The sequence below is a fragment of the Benincasa hispida genome, chromosome 4 (assembly GCF_027475165.1).
Source record: "Benincasa hispida cultivar pf3 chromosome 4, pf3_genome.v1.1, whole genome shotgun sequence".
Classification (NCBI taxonomy): domain Eukaryota; kingdom Viridiplantae; phylum Streptophyta; class Magnoliopsida; order Cucurbitales; family Cucurbitaceae; genus Benincasa; species Benincasa hispida.
The window spans coordinates 70,208,890-70,225,479 of NC_143481.1; the positions used below are offsets into that span (position 1 = coordinate 70,208,890).

The 16,590-nt window shown below is 39.3% G+C and overlaps 1 protein-coding gene across 1 annotated transcript in view; it reads left to right on the plus strand.

Moving 5' to 3' along the window:
• SMU1 (transducin family protein / WD-40 repeat family protein) overlaps nt 1-16,590 on the plus strand; it is a 31,416-nt gene that overhangs the window by 14,342 nt on the left and 484 nt on the right. Inside the window, exons 7-15 of the mRNA XM_039030360.2 lie at nt 6,630-6,716; nt 6,798-6,851; nt 7,006-7,101; nt 7,415-7,542; nt 7,727-7,853; nt 7,967-8,026; nt 8,145-8,252; nt 15,237-15,337; nt 16,022-16,073. Of these exons, the coding sequence (XP_038886288.2) occupies nt 6,630-6,716; nt 6,798-6,851; nt 7,006-7,101; nt 7,415-7,542; nt 7,727-7,853; nt 7,967-8,026; nt 8,145-8,252; nt 15,237-15,337; nt 16,022-16,073 (813 nt within the window). The remainder of the gene's footprint in view (nt 1-6,629; nt 6,717-6,797; nt 6,852-7,005; nt 7,102-7,414; nt 7,543-7,726; nt 7,854-7,966; nt 8,027-8,144; nt 8,253-15,236; nt 15,338-16,021; nt 16,074-16,590) is intronic.

Genomic DNA, 16,590 nt, shown 5'->3' on the forward strand with positions numbered 1-16,590 from the left:
ACCCCTTTTGTAAGCACATCTACGATTTGCTAATTTGAGGGAACATAAGGAATGCATATACTTTCGTTGTCAAGTCTTTCCTCGATGAAGTGTCGGTCGATCTCAACGTGTTTTGTTCTGTCATGCTGAATAGGATTATTCGCAATACTTATTGCTGCCTTGTTGTCACAGAACAGTTTCATTGGGAACTCATTGCCTTGATGAAGATCTGACAACACTTTCATCAACCAGATTTCTTCACATATCCCTAAACTCATAGCCCGATACTCAGATTCCGCACTACTTTTCGCATAACTCCTTGTTTCTTGCTCCTCCAGGTCACTAGATTACCCCAAACAAATGTGCAATACCCAGATGTTGATTTTTTATCAACAGACCCTGCCAATCAGAATCAGTGTAGGCTTCAATGCAACGTTTATCAGACTTCTTGAACATTAACCCCTTACCTGGTGTTCCTTTCAGATATCATAGGATGCGTTCAACTACTGTCATGTGTTCCTCATAAGGGGCCTGCATGAACTGACTGACAATACTAACTGCATATAAAATATCGGGTCTCGTGTGAGATAAGTATATCAATTTCCCAACTAACCGCTGATACCTTTCTTTATTGACCGGGACACTGTTACCAGTATTGCTGAGCTTTGAATTATATTCAACTGGGGTGTCAACAGGTTTGCACCCAGTCATTCCTGTCTCCTTTAGGAGGTCAATAGTGTATTTCCGTTGGGACACTGAGATCCCATCCCTTGACCGAGCTACTTCCATTTCGAGAAAGTATCTTAACTTCCCAAGGTATTTAATCTCAAATTCTTTGGCCATCTTTGCTTTGAGTTTCACAATTTCATCATTATCATCATCACCAGAGAGCACAATATCGTCAATGTACACAATGAGAACTGCAACCTTCCCTGAAGTTGACTTCTTTGTAAATAGTGTGTGATCTGAGTGCCCTTGGGTATACTCTTGTCCTTTGACAAAGGTGGCAAATCTGTCAAACCAGGCTCTCAGAGACTATTTCAACCCATATAGTGACTTTCTCAGCTGGCAGACTCGTTGTTTGAACTGATCTTCAAATCCAGGAGGATTCATGTAGACTTCCTCCTCAAGTTCTCCATTGAGAAAGGCATTCTTTACATTCAGTTGATGCTGAGGCCAATCTCTGTTAACTGCAACTGATAGCAATACTCTGATAGTATTGAGTTTAGCTACAGGAGAGAATGTCTCGGAGTAATCTACACCAAAGGTTTGAGTAAACCCTTTGGCAACTAACCTGGCCTTGTATTGATCAACGGTTCCATCTGACTTATACTTTATAGTGAAAATCCATTTGTACCCAACTGTCTTGTGCCCTTTAGGTAGGATCACCTGCTCCCATGTTCCGTTTTTCTCAAGAGCCCTCATCTCCTCCATAACAGCAACCTTCCAAACTTCAGTTTTCATTGCTTCCTGTATGCTACTCGGTATCACCTTTGTATCTAAACTGGTGGTAAAGGCCCTAAATTCAGATGACAGATTACTGTATGTCTTGTACCTATACCTATGCATAGGGTACCTTGTACATGACCAAATACCTTTCTTCAGAGCTATTGGAAGATCGAGAGAAACGTCATGCTCTTCCAGACTGTCAGATTTCCCACTGTGATCAATAGTCTCCTCTGCTTGGGTTTCATCTTCAGAAGTCCCCTTTACACCATCATCTTTCGTCTCACTCACATTTTCTGGAACTATTTCTGGATCACTATTCACCGTCGTCTTCCCATCTGCTATAGTGGTGTTGTTAGCACCTTTTTCTCCTTTTTCCTCTCTGCATTCATTAGTCTCAGCACAAGTATCAATCTTATTAATGTCAGGAATACACGTACCTGATGCCGGGTTTGACTCATGGACCGGAACCAGAGATGCGACAGGTGGCGCTGTTTCCTTCCTGAGATTCTTTTTATAGTTTGCTATCCATGGGACTTGATTGGTAGGGAGGATAGGACCGACATATTAATATTGCGAAATAAATGCGGAAGCAAGTATTTCATGTATTGAAAATTTGGATGTCCTAAGCGGTAATACCATAACAGAAAATCATTTTCAGAATTAGAAAAACTTAAAGAGACAAGGCTAGTCTTATAATCATTCCTAGAAGAAGCATCATCAGTCAGGAAGTAGAGTCCCTATCGTGCCGGGCAGTGCCAATCGTCGTTCCCAAGCTCTAATCTTGAAATAAAACAGAGTCGGGTGAAAAAACTGCCTGACAATTCAGATCTCTTGTAATCTTACTGATGGATAACAAATTATATGATATTTTAGAAACATGCAAAACATCCTGCAATACCAAACCTTCAAACGAAGATAAATATCCTTTTCCTACAACAGTTGCAAACGACCCATCTGCAATCCTAATTTGTTCGTTACCGGCACTTGGACAATATGAAAGAAACTGATAAGAAGTACCAATAAGATGATCTGTCGCCCCTGAGTCAACAATCCATGGTTTTTTACCGTTAATACTAATAAGACCAAAAGACTGGATATTACCTGACTGGGCGATGACACTGACTCCAACTGTACTTAGGTTGGTCGTACTGTCTGCTGAGGGTTGATATTGAGGATTCTCATTCGTCGAGTCACTCACAAGGGCACGTCCAGGGGTTGATTTTCATGTGATTGGCGACGTTTACTGTTTGGGGGCCGTCCACGTAGCTTCCAACACTGGTCCTTTGTATGACATGGCTTTTTACAATGCTCACAGATAGGAGTGGGCCTTTTATCGTCGTCAGTGTTGGAGGACTTAGTGGCAAAAACAGCAACATCTATAGAGGTAATTACTGGGTTATTCATTGCATTTGATCTATCTTCTTCCAGACGTATTTCTGAGCAAAATTCCATGGAAGAGGGAGTAGGGCGTTACCCTAGAATCCGACTCCGAACGACATCACACTTCAAATTTAGTCCGGCAAGGAAATCATAGACACGGTCAGCTTCAATTTTTGCATACTGTGCTTCGTCATGTGTACATTTATAGACTATCTCCTTACAAAGATCCATCTCTTGCCACAACAGAGACATTTAATTGAAATAGGATGTTACGTCCATAGTTCCTTGTTTGCATTCATGTGCCTGTTTCCGTAACGTATAGAGTCGGGATGCATTCTGCCTCTTTGAATAAAGTTGTTAAACAACATCCCAAATATCTTTGGCCGTTGCAGCATAGAGTAACGATCTGCCAATCTGAGGTTCCATACTATTAATGAGAACAGATCTCAACAGCGAGTCTTCCCCCTTCTAGATCCGCTCCTGAGGGTCTCCTGGTACGGGTTTAGGTATCTCTCAGTCAAGTACCCAAATTTATGACGTCCTTCCAAGGCCATTCTGATGTAGATTGAGACTAGGAAAAGTAGTTCTGGCCATTTAGTTTCTCTCCAGTAATAAATCCTGCAGAATTTCCTATGGATCCAAACAAGATATTTATAGTGGGTAAAATAGGGTAAGAATTTACCGGGTTTTCAAAATATACTGGTATGTTGACCGATAATTCTGGTTGAGAATTCGTCCCAAGAACTGTTCCGAAATCTGCAATCTGTTGTTATGGGCAAAATGCCGTTGGAGATCATTTGTAGACCCTCGGCAAGGTTAATGTGCAGACCCGACCGCCGGCGCCATCGGAGTAGACCGCTGGACTGAAGGGTTGATTGAACCACTCGGGCAGAAGACCGACGCATAGGGACTGACCGACTTCTCCCGGGATGACTCGACCACAAAAGACACCGCTGTTTGGAATCGCGCTGAGTTTGCCGGTTGCTGTCCATGAAGCATCGCGACTGGCTGGATCTGCTCTGACTAGATCATCGCGTTGGCTCGATCGACTGACGGGGATGTGCGGTTGGGGTCGTGCAACTGGAACACGCTGGGGTCGAGCGGCTGGAATCACGACAAGCGCTGATCCAACGGGATCTGTTCGGCTGGGAATCGCGGCTGTTTGGCTGGGGTTGAGCTCTGATCCGACGGGATTTGTTCGGCTGGGAATGGGCAGCTGGAACTAGGCCGGCTAGGGTTGAGGTCCGACACTGATTGGATGATTTTCGGCAGCGCGGCTTGGAGGTATTATCCCACGGCTTCCCGAACGGCTTTAGTGATGTCTGCGTTTATGGTCCCACTAGTTCCAATGGAGGTTGCTGATGGAGAATTTGGTCTATTCTCATCGATGATGGCTAGGGTTTCGTCGCCATGCTCTGATACCATGTTGAAAAAAATAGAGAAGAAAGAAACACAAGATTTACGTGGAAAACCCTAGATCAGGGAGAAAAAACCACAACAGAGACAGATTTTTTATTATTGATTTTGATACACAAAGTACAAGAGAATAGACCAAATAAATAGACTAGTGGGAAGCCCTAGGGCACATACAATTACTAAAATACCCCTAGGGTTACAAGCTGTTTTTCGACAATAATTGCTAAATATGATTATTCCTTAACAGTAATTTCCCAACACATAACTTCTTATAGCTTCCTCGAGCCCACACAAAACCAACTTCCTCGTCTTTGCTAGAGGAGTATTCTTTTAGGTTTGGGAGAAGGGATTGGAGGGTGTGGAATCGCAATCCTGAGAGGGATTCTTGTGTAAGTCCTTTTTTCTGGTATGGTTGACCCTTCTCCCATAGGTGAACTGGTCTTATATGTTCTTTGGAGGATCAAAATCCCAAGGAAAGTGAGGTTTTTAAATTGGCAAGTGTAGCATGGCCGCATTAATATGCTAGATCGGCTTGCGTGGAAGTTGCCTTCATTGGTTAGTCCGTTTTGTTGTATTCTTTGTCAAAATATTGAATGAAGACTTGGACCATATTTACTGGGATTGTGAGTTTGCGAGTTCCGTCTAGTATTTCTTCTTTTAGATGTTCGGTTTTGTGCTTGTTTGGCATAGGCCATCCATGTTATGGTTGAGGAGTTCTTTTCCATCCGCCCTTTCATAAGAAGGGTCATTGGTTGTGGTTTGTACGGGTGTGCGCTATTTTATGAGTTCATTGGGGGTAGCGAAATAACGAACTATTTGGAGGGGGAAAAGGGATCCTAGTGATGTCTAGTCTCTTCAGATTGTATGTTCCCTGGACTTCAATTTCGAAGACCTTTCGTAACTATTTTATAGGAACTATTTTGTATAGTTGGAGCCTCTTTCTTTTGTGGGCTTGGACTTTTTTTATGCACTTGTATCATTTTGCTTTCTCAATGAAAGTTGTTTTTATAAAAAAAGAAAGAGATGTTGAGTAACCTGTGAGCCAGGGAAGGTTAGAATAGGGAATTTAAAGACCCTTTGTCACAAGATTATTGTCAGCAAGTATGTTTCTCATCCTTTTTGTGGCTGTTGGATGGTGTTATAGGCATTTATTGAAATCTATAGCAACATATCTTTTTTGAACTCCCTTTTTCTCTCATCTGGTCTATTGTGTGGTGGGGGAGAGGAGGGAAGGGGAAGGAAATGAATTTTTGGGAGGATTAGTAGGTGGGGGATGAAGCTAGAAGGCATATTTACTACTGGGCTAGCTAATGGTATTATCAGTATATGGAGGATAGACCTATCCCCCTTTCCTCTATGTTTCCTTGCCTCTATCGCCTGCTCTCCTTTAAAAATTGTTTGGTGATTGCTTTTCTGGTTTGGTCAAGGAGTTCTATTTCGTTTTCTTTTGGTTTTTGCTGTTTGTTGACGGATTGATAGAAAGGTAATGGATGTCTCCTCTCTCTTGACTTTGATATGGGAGTTTGACTTACTTGCCACTTCTTACATGGTTGAGCTAAGATTTTGGATCAACTTTTGAGAAAAGTTCCTTTGTTAGTTGGCCTGTTATGTTGTATTCTCTATCGGAAAGCGGAGGAAGACTTGGTTCATATTTTTTTGGTGTGTGGGGTTGCGAGATTTGTTTGGAGCAGCTTTGTTCGGACTTTGGGTCCAAGCTTGCTTGTCATAGAGTTATTAGTGAAATGATGGATGAGTTCCTCTCAATCTGCCTTTTCATGATAAGGGTAGATTCTTATGTTTCCAGGGGTATGCACTATTTTGTGGGATCTTTGGGGTGGGAGGAATGGTAGAACGTAACGTGGTTTGGGGAGGGAGCCTTCGGATGTTTGGTCCCTGGTTAAATTTCAAGATTCTCTTTTAGGCTTGGGAGCTTTTGTAATTATTCTATAAGTTCTATTTGCACAATTGGAGCCTTTTACTTTAAAAGGGATTTCTTTGGAGGGCTTGTCCCTTTTTTATTTTATTTTATTTTGTTCTTCTTCTTTTTCTAGAGGTTATATACTTCTGTTAAATCACTGACCCAAAAGCTTAAGTCGATGGACTGTTATAAATTTAGTTACACAGATAATTCAACAACTTTCACGTTTTCTCAATAAAATTTTGGTTTACTATAAAAAGAGAACTTGACAGGAATATATAGGAACAAACAAGATGAATGATAAGATGTTTATTAGTGGAAATTCGTATTTTTGAGCATTAGTTTTTTTATATCTTGTTTTAAAAAAAAGAATGATAAGAATTTTATTTGTTGTTTGCTAGTGTTCTTTTCTTCTTTACTCGACTAGGATCGGTTCTTTGTTATCTTCTGTCCAATTTACTCATAGTTCAAAGTACTTTTGATGCAGTTTGGTACCAAAAGTCATGCAGAATGTGCTCGGTTCTCACCAGATGGCCAGTTTCTTGTTTCTTGCTCCGTGGATGGCTTCATTGAGGTATAGCTATTTATCAAATATTATTTGATAGGATGTTAGAGAATTGTCCTCTTAGCTTCTTTAACTTCTATTTGCATACAGGTCTGGGACTATATAAGTGGGAAACTCAAGAAGGATCTTCAGTACCAAGCTGATGTAAGTATGCTTTCTGTCCTTTGTTGCATGTCATATATTTTCCATATGTAAGTTCACTTAGTTTTGATATACTGTAAAGGCCTGCATACATGTTCTTTTTTCTTTTATAAGTTTCTTGTCGGTTGCATATTTTGACATGCAAGTGGATTTGCAGGAAACTTTTATGATGCATGATGATCCGGTCCTTTGTGTTGATTTTAGTAGAGACTCAGAGATGATTGCTTCTGGTTCACAAGATGGAAAAATCAAAGTGAGTTCTGAATTCATCTTCTTCATTCACTCTTGGAGTTAAGATAAGATGTCAGTCTGTAACCACTTGTGTGCTAGTTTGTTTTGCTTCATTTATCTGTCTTAATCTCATCATTGAACTGTTTTGCTAGAATAAATATTCTCCATACAACTCTGTAGATGCATATGGCCTAATTTTCCAAATAGTAAATATTGTTTAATATTATAGTCTCGAGAGTTATATAATTGGCCTAATTTTCCAAATAGTAAATATTGTTTAATATTACATTTTGTTATTTCAGTCAACCCAGAACCATATTTTTGTCGTGATATAGGTATGGCGTATAAGGACTGGCCAATGCTTGCGGCGTCTTGAACGTGCTCATTCTCAAGGAGTTACGAGTGTTGTTTTCTCTCGCGATGGAACCCAGTTGCTGAGTACATCTTTTGACACAACAGCAAGGTTGGTTCAAGATCTTGATTGTTGCTATGAAAATATTTTCTATGTTTGCTCAAGTGGACATCATAATATGTGGTATATGTCAATGGCAATTATAGTATTATGTGATTTAATTCTTGGATGGTTCAGACTTCTTCCTTCTTTTTTTTTTGGATGGTATAACTGATTGGTTATATATTTGATATAGAATCCATGGCCTAAAGTCTGGGAAGCTATTGAAGGAATTCCGTGGCCATTCATCATATGTGAATGATGCAGTCTTTACTAATGATGGAGCACGTGCCATTACGGCATCTAGTGATTGCACGGTCAAGGTTGATCTTTATTTTGATCACGTTCTATGAATAATTGAATGTGCAATGTAGATGGCTAGCTGGGTATTTATTTACTGTCCCACGTAACACAGTGAATTTATTGTTCGTTGTAGGTTTGGGATGTGAAGACAACCGATTGTCTGCATACATTCAAGCCACCGCCTCCGTTAAGGGTTTGTGATAGTGCATTGTTATAGATGAGAGAAATTAACTCTTTTGAACTTCTCGTTCCCTTGGTTGCTTGCAATCTCAGTGTTGTTCACCTTTGTTCTTCACTTTTGGGAATTCTAGGGAGGAGATGCCTCGGTGAATTCAGTTCATATCTTCCCCAAAAACGCAGATCATATTGTTGTTTGTAACAAGACATCGTCAATATATATCATGACATTGCAAGGGCAGGTAACTTTTTGTTAATTGCTAAGCTGGGAGTGGGATCATTTTCATCCCTCGATTTTCTTTCTAGTTAAGGGACTATCATTGATAAATAAAATGATACAAGGCTGACAAACCCATTAATAGAACTATAGAAAGATTGCTTGTAATTATTAAGAGATAGAGATAGGGAACAAGGTTTACGTGGAAAACCCTAGTACAGGGAGAAAAAACCATGATAGAAAGTCACTTTTTATTATTTTCAACTCTACACAATATAAGAGAGAAAGTCACTTTTTATTATTTTCAACCCTACACAATACAAGAGAGGATAGAGATATATATAGGCTCTAGCAAGCCCTAATACAGAAAAGGAAAAACCTAGGGCAAAGTAAAGTACTAAAATACCCTTGGGGCTAAAGTCACAACACAACTCCTTGTTTTCAACACCCCCCTCAAGTTGGGGTGTAGATGTCAATCAAACCCAACTTTCTAACACAAGAATCAAAGCTTTGCCTGAGTAATCATTTGGTGAGAATATCAGCAACTTGTTGATTAGATGGAATGTAAAGAATATAGATACTGTCATTGTCCAATTTCTCTTTTATAAAGTGTCTATCAATCTCCACATCTTTTGTTGTATCATGTTGCATAGGATTGTTGGCTATGCTTATAACTACTTTGTTATCACAATAAAGCTTCATAGGTAAATCACTGTCTTGATAAAGATCAGACAAAACTTTCTTCAACTAGATTTCTTCACAGATTCCCAAACTCATAGCTCTATATTCTGCTTCAGCACTACTTCTAGCAACAACACCTTGCTTCTTACTTCTCCAAGTAACTAGGTTACCCCACACAAAAGTACAGTATCCAGAGGTAAATTTTCTGTCATAGATCTTGTCCAATCAAAGTCGGTATAAACCTCAATGCATTTCCTGTCAGTTTTCCTGAACATCAGACCTCTACCTGGAGTCATTTTCAAATATCTCAGAATCCGATTCACAGCTTCCATATGTTCCTCGTAGGGTGCCTGTACAAACTGACTAATAACACTGACAGCATAGGAAATATTTGGTCTAGTGTGAAATAAGTAAATCAATTTTCCCACTAGACGCTGGTACCACTTTTTATCAACAGGAACTTTGTCAATAGAATCTTTCAGTTTAGCATTGAATTCTATAGGAGTGTCAACAAGTCTAGATCTAGTCATACCCGTTTCTTTTAATAGGCCAAGAGTGTATTTTCGTTGAGAGATAGAGATCCCTTCTCTTGGTCTTGCTACCTCTATTTCAAGGAAATACTTATTCCCAAGATCCTTAATCTCAAACTCATCAGTCATTTTCTTTTTTAGCCTGATAATCTCAGCAGGATCATCTCCTGACAAGACAATATCATCTACATACACAATTAGAACAACAATTTTCCTTGATATCGACCTTTTTGTGAATAATGTATGATTAGAGTGCCCCTAAGTAAAACCTTGGGACTTAACAATGGTAGTAAACCTGTCAAACCACGCTCAAGGGGACTGTTTCAAGCCATACAAAGACTTATGAGTTTACAAACCTGATGATCAAATTGAGCTTAAAAACCAAGAGGACTCGTATAAACCTTTTCTTCTAATTTTGAATACATTTTTCACATCAAGTTGATGGAGAGGCCAGTCTTTATTAACTACCATAGAAAGAAGCACTTGAACTATATTTAACTTCGTTACAGGAGAGAAAGTCTCAAAATAATATATCCCATATGTTTGAATAAACCCTTTTGCTACAAGTCTGCCCTTTTGCTACAAGTCTGGCCTTGTATCTGTCAAGAGTTTCATCTGATTTATACTTCAGAGTAAACACCCACCTGCACCCAACTATTTTATGCCCTTTAGGAAGAGCCACACGGTCCCACGTATTATTCTTTTCAAGAGCTCTATTTCTTCCATGACGGCAACCTTCCACTCAGGAACTTCCATGGCTGTTTGTACATTTTTCGGTATTGTTACTGTATCCAGGCTAGTAGTGAACACCCTAAACTTAGAAGATAGATTACTGTAAGATAGAAAGCTATGCATGGATCAGAGCCGGTGGAGCAATAGGTGTCACTATCTCCTTTCTGAGATTCTTCCTGTAGGACGTTATCCAAGGAACTTGTTTAGTGGGTAGGACAGTGTCATGCGCACTCAGGATGGGTTCAAGAAGGTGGTCATTAGGAATTGAAGATGTGAACCAATTAGTCTCTTCACTAGGATTCTCCCCTTGAAGAGGACTAACAGGGAAGAAAGGTTTATCCTCAAGGAATGTTACATCCATGGAGATGAAGTACTTCCGTGAAGATGGATGGAAACATTTATAACCTCACTGGTGAAAGGGATACCCAATAAAGACACATTTCTGAGCACGAGGGGTAAGTTTAGTTCGGTTAGAGCCATGACTATGGACAAAGGTAGTGCATCCAAACACCCGAAGGGGAACATTAGGAATAAGGCGTGTTGTTGGGTATGACTCTTTGAAGCATTCAAGAGGAGTTTGGAGTTGGAGGACACGGGAAGGCATTCGATTAATAAAATTGGCTGCAATCAGAACAACATCCCCCTATAAGTAAGATGGAAAGGAAGTAGACAACATGAGAGAACGTGCGACTTCAAGAAGGTGACGATTTTTTCTTTCAGCCACCCCATTCTGTTGAGGGGTATAAGCGCAGGAGCTTTGATGGACAATGCTTTTAGAAGACAGAAACTCATGAAGGGTGTTGTTAAAGAACTCACGACCATTATCACTCGAATAGCAATTTTGGTGTTAAACTGAGTCTCTACCGTAGTGTAAAATTGTTGGAATATCGATGGTACCTCAAATTTATCAGTGAGGTGAAACACCCATGTAAGACGGGTGTGATCATCAATAAATGTCACAAACTGACGTTTTTTGAAAGAGGTGGTAATATTTGAGGGACACCAAACATCACTATGGATAAGAGTGAATGGTTGGAAAGGTTTGTAGGGTTGAGAAGGAAAGGTGGCCGGATGTTGTTTTGCACGAATACACACATCATAAGACAGATGGGATATTAGCGTTATGAAATAAATGAGGAAATAAATATTTCATATATTGGAAATTTGGATGACCAAGGTGAAAATGCCACAACATACAATCCTTTTCAGAAGTTGAAAAACAAGAAGACAACTAGTCCTATAACAGTTCCTAAAAGAAGCATCATCATCAAGGAAATAGAGTCCATTATCGTGCTGGATAGTGCCAATCGTTGTCCCTGAGCTCAAGTCTTGAAAGAAAACATTATTTGGTAAGAAGGCAACTTGACAGCTCAGATCTCTAGTTATCTTACTAATAGATAGTAAATTGTAAGATACTTTGGGTACATGCAACACATTCTATAAAGTTAAACCTTCAAAAGGAGAAATATGACCCTTCTCCGTAATAGGAGCAAAAGACTCATTTGCAATCCGAATATTTTCATTACTAGTGCTCGGAAGATATGAGAGAAAATGATAAGATGATCCAGTTAAATGATCTGTAGCTCCTGAATCAAGTATCCATGGTTTCTTACCATTGACACTGAGGAGACTTAAGGGCCGGGAAGTACTTGATTGGGCTGTAGTCCCAACGACCCCAACAACACCAGGTTCGCTCTAGCAATTCACCTGAGGTTGTGACTATGAAGCAGCACTCGCCAATTCACTCACAAGTGCCCGGCCAGGATTGGACTTGTCATTCAGAGGACAACGTCTGCCATTTGGGGGTCGGCCATGTTACTTCCAACACTGATCCTTTGTATGTCAAGATTTCTTGCAGTGTTAACAAACAGGAGGCAGTTTTCCATTTTGCTTGTCACCATCAGATCTAGATAATTTTGCACTAAACGCAGCAAAATCAGTAGGAGAAAAAATAGTGTTGTTCATAACACTTGATCTATCTTTCTCTAAACGAACGTCAGAGCACACTTCCATAAGAGAAGGTATTGGTCTTTGTCCCAGTATTCGGCTGCGCACTGCATCAAATTTGGAGTTCAGACTTGCAAGAAAATCATAAGCATGATCAACTTACTCAATTTTCGAATATTGAACACCACCATATGGACAATCCCAAACAATTTCACTACATAGATCCATCTCCTGCTAGATTAGGAACAACTTGTTAAAGTAGGAAATAACATCCATTGTTCCCTGTTTGCACTCGTGAACCTATTTACGCAGAGTGTACAAATGGGATGCATTCTGCCTCTTAGATTATAATTTCTGAATTGCATCCCAGATATCCCAAGTAGTTGCAGCATACAGTAAGGGTTTTCCTATCTGTGGTTCCATACTATTAATCAACAAAGATCGAAGCAGGGAATCTTCTCCTTTCCAAATGCGCTCTTGAGGATCTCCTGGTCTAGGTCTTGGTATCTCCTCAGTTAGATATCCAAATTTGTGATGCCCCTAGAGGGTCATCTTGATGGACTGAGATTGAGAGAATTAATTCTGGCCATTCAACTTTTCTCCTGTAATGAGTCCTGTAGAATTTCCTATAGATCCAGACAAATAATTTGTTGTGGGTAAAGTAGAAAAAGTGGTTACCAGATTCTCTGGATACATCGGTAGACCGGGAGATAAATCAGAATTTACGGGATTCGTTTGGAAGTTTTTGGAAGCGCCAAGGGTTGCCCCAAGGGCAACAATCTGTCGTTGAAAACTTGCTTGAAGGTTAGCCAATCGTTGAACCACTACCGAAGACAAACCCATCGAACCCATATTACCATGGCTAGCCGGCACATGTTGAGGGAAGCTTGGAGGCAGCTGCACATGGGGAAAGGAGTTGACAATGCAGCTGGCAGTTGCGGCTGGTTGCTGTCTACCGTGGTATGATGTCAACTCACCTGTTTCAAAAGATATCTTCCGACTGTCAGCAGTAGGAATATCCATGAGGTTGGCGTCGCTTGGGTGGCCGGCACTCGGATAGCCAGCGTTAGGGTAGGCGGCAGTACGGTTGTCGGACCAATATGAAGGGATTGGAGGTACCGATCTACAGTAGCTTAGACGGTAGCAATGGTGGCGGTCACGGTGGTGGGGACGGCGGTAGCAGCCGTTGTTGGTGGTGGTGGAAGCGAGGCTGATGAAGCCCTGAAGTTGTCCTGCACCGATTGGTTTTCATCAATGACGGCTAGGGTTTCATCACCATGCTCTGATACCATATTGAAAGATAAAGATAAGGAACACAAGGTTTACGTGGAAAACCCTAGTACGGGGAGAAAAAACCACGATAGAAAGTCACTTTTTATTAATTTCAACTCTACACAATACAAGAGAGGACAGAGATATATATAGGCTCTAGCAAGCCCTAATACAGTAAAGTAAAAATCTAGGACAAAGTAAAGTATTAAAATACCCTTGGGCTAAACTCACAATACAACCCCTTATTTTCAACCGTAATTATAGAAAGAGATGGTCAAATCAACACAAACATGAGGGATACAAATCATTGTTCAATTTGCATCATCATCCTCAGGGTGTTCTAAGGAACCCCAAAAACCGACCCGACCAATCAACCAAAACCGACTAAACCAACATTGGTAGGGCTGTTCGTTGATCGGTCATGAAAATCAACAATTTTAGAGGGCAATTGGCTGCCGACTAACTGATCAAACGGCTCAATTGGTCGGCTGGTTGGTTTTCAATTTTTTTAAAATACGAATAAAGGAGAAGAGAGGGTAGAGGTGATGGTACTTTGGTTTGAAAGAAATCAACATGCTCTTCAAGAAAAGACTCTTCTTTGGTTTGTTTGTTTTGAGGTTGCTCAGAGTATCGTCTCCTTGTGGTGTTCTCTTTCCAAGCCTAGTGGAATCTACTCTTTTCAATATTTTTGTTTATTTGGATTGCTTTAGTTTTTTCTGCATGGACCTTATGTTGTTGTAGAAAGGTTTGTCGTCTTCTTTTTATATCTTTCTATCTTGAGTATTAGTCTCTTTTCAACATTTCAATGAAGTTATTTCTTTTTTCCCAAAAAAAAAGAAAAAGAGGAGTGAGGGCAAAGGCAGTGATGACTCTCTCTTGTAGTCTTTTCTGACGAAAGTAATAACAATAAAGAGATGAGAAAGAGAGGAGAATAAAATAAGAGAGGGAAAAGAGAAGAAGGGTGCAGTGTCGCTAGCCTGTGGCATATTATGATCTATTTTCCAGCAAAGACAATGAGTCACTTAGTTCAGAGCCTATTGCAGCAGCAACAACAGTGTGTTCTCCTGTGATTCTTGACGAACTCTCTTCTTTAGTTAAGGTTTGCGGTCTTTAGATGAAGGCAATTCTTCCTAAATCTCTGGGAGTCACAGTTTAATGGTGTTTGCCTTGCTTGTTTAGAGTCAATAGCACTTTTATGGATTTTTCAGGGTTATATTTTTGGTCTGTCAGAGATTCTTAAAGCCTCATCTGCTTTGGAGTTTAGTTTTCTTCTCATGGGTCACTATGCAATCTTGTGGGCTTTTTGGTTTGATATTTCACTCTGTTGGTCTTTTTATTTTGGTTCGGTACGCTCTTGGCTTCTTATGGGAGCTCTCTTTCCAAGCTTTTGGTACTTATTAGTTGTAGGCTTCTCGTCTTATTTGGTTTTGCACTCTTCATTAATATTAACTGTTCTTCTATTCTTCTTTTTTCCATCGGAAATCTTGTATTTTGGAGCCCTAGTCTCTTTTAATTAATATAATACACCAAAGATGAATGGGGCTAAGTGATCTGCCAAAGCTGTGGAATAAAAAGTTTTTCCTTCTAAAAAAAGGTTGGAAGTATCTGCTTGCATGGCATTGAAGAAGAAGCACTTTTTGGTCTTTTTTCAAATTTGTTTGGCATGCAATTTACAGGGGTTCAGATGGAAGTTTTGTTTAACTCAAAGCAGAAGGGATTTGAGGAATTCTCTTCTTACAAATTATTATGATGCTCTGACATACTTCAAAATTTTCTGTAGAATAATGTAACTAATAGCATTACTATTTTGGCTTACTAATTACTAATAATCTCTTTCTTGCATATAGGTTGTGAAGAGCTTCTCATCTGGTAAAAGGGAAGGGGGAGATTTTGTTGCAGCTTGCGTATCACCGAAAGGTGAATGGATATACTGCATTGGTGAAGACAGGTCTGATTTCTTTCTTCTTTCTTTCTTTCTTCTCTCTCTCTGTTTTTTTTTTTTTTTTCCTATAGAATCAACAACTCTCATTGAGAAAAATGAAAAAAATACAAGGGCATACTAAAAAACAAGCTTGTTAAGGTCTGTTTTCTTATGTTATGGATGCATAAAAATAAAGTCATCCAGTTTACTGTGTCCTCTATTTGTCATGTTTGGTGCAGTGTCCAATTTTTTTTCCTACGTGGGTAGTTTATAGGCACTTAACAATGTTGCAAATTCTTGGTGATTGATACCTTTTCAGTTTCATGTTTGGTGCATTTTCCAAATCATGGTAGTTACCTTTTCACAGAAGCATGATTGTCTGACCTTACCAAATTGTAATTTTTTGGCCAATTTTCATACTTATAAATCAATCTAACTCCGGGTTAGTGCCCTAGACTATATGATCTAGAATTGGCCCCCTAGATGTGCGCCGTTTATAGGTACTTTACAATGCTGTAAATTCTTGGTAGTTGGTACCCTTTTCACGGAAGTACGATTGTTTGACCTTACCAAACTGTAATTTCTTTGGTGGATTTGCCCAACTATATGTCATTGTAACCAACCTTTAGTATCCTACAGTTCTAAACTATACATTAATAATAATAATAATAATTTTTAATGTTTGACCTTTAATTTGTCTACCATATGCAGGAATATCTATTGCTTCAGCCACCAATCCGGTAAGCTGGAACATCTCATGAAGGTATGTTATAAAAATATATTTACTAATTTAAACAACTTATTTCCAAGAACATAGATTAGAACACACTTCTTATCATTATGACAATTTTAATTGGCTATTGTATTTCATTTAAATATGTGATGAAATCAGAGTTGGCTCGCCAATGTGTAAATTGTTAGGAACTAAGTTACTGTACTTTAGTCTGCTCTTTCCGTTAATGATTGGTCTGATAAAATAGTAGAATCTGTCTCATCCTTGGTTTGTCATTAGATTAATTTCAATCTCAAGGTGATATGTCTTTACCTTTAAAGTCTATCATTGATATATATCATATCAATAGAATAAAAGAGAGCATAGAAGTGATATTTGGCTTTATTTTCCATCCATAATTGTTTATGTGCTCATTCTATCATTTGATACACAATATCAATAGAACAAAAGAGGTTTGTAACTGATATTTGGTTTTTTTTTTCCATCCATAATTGTTTGTTTGCCTTTTAAATATTGTTTATGTCTGTCACTCATTTGCGCATATCAA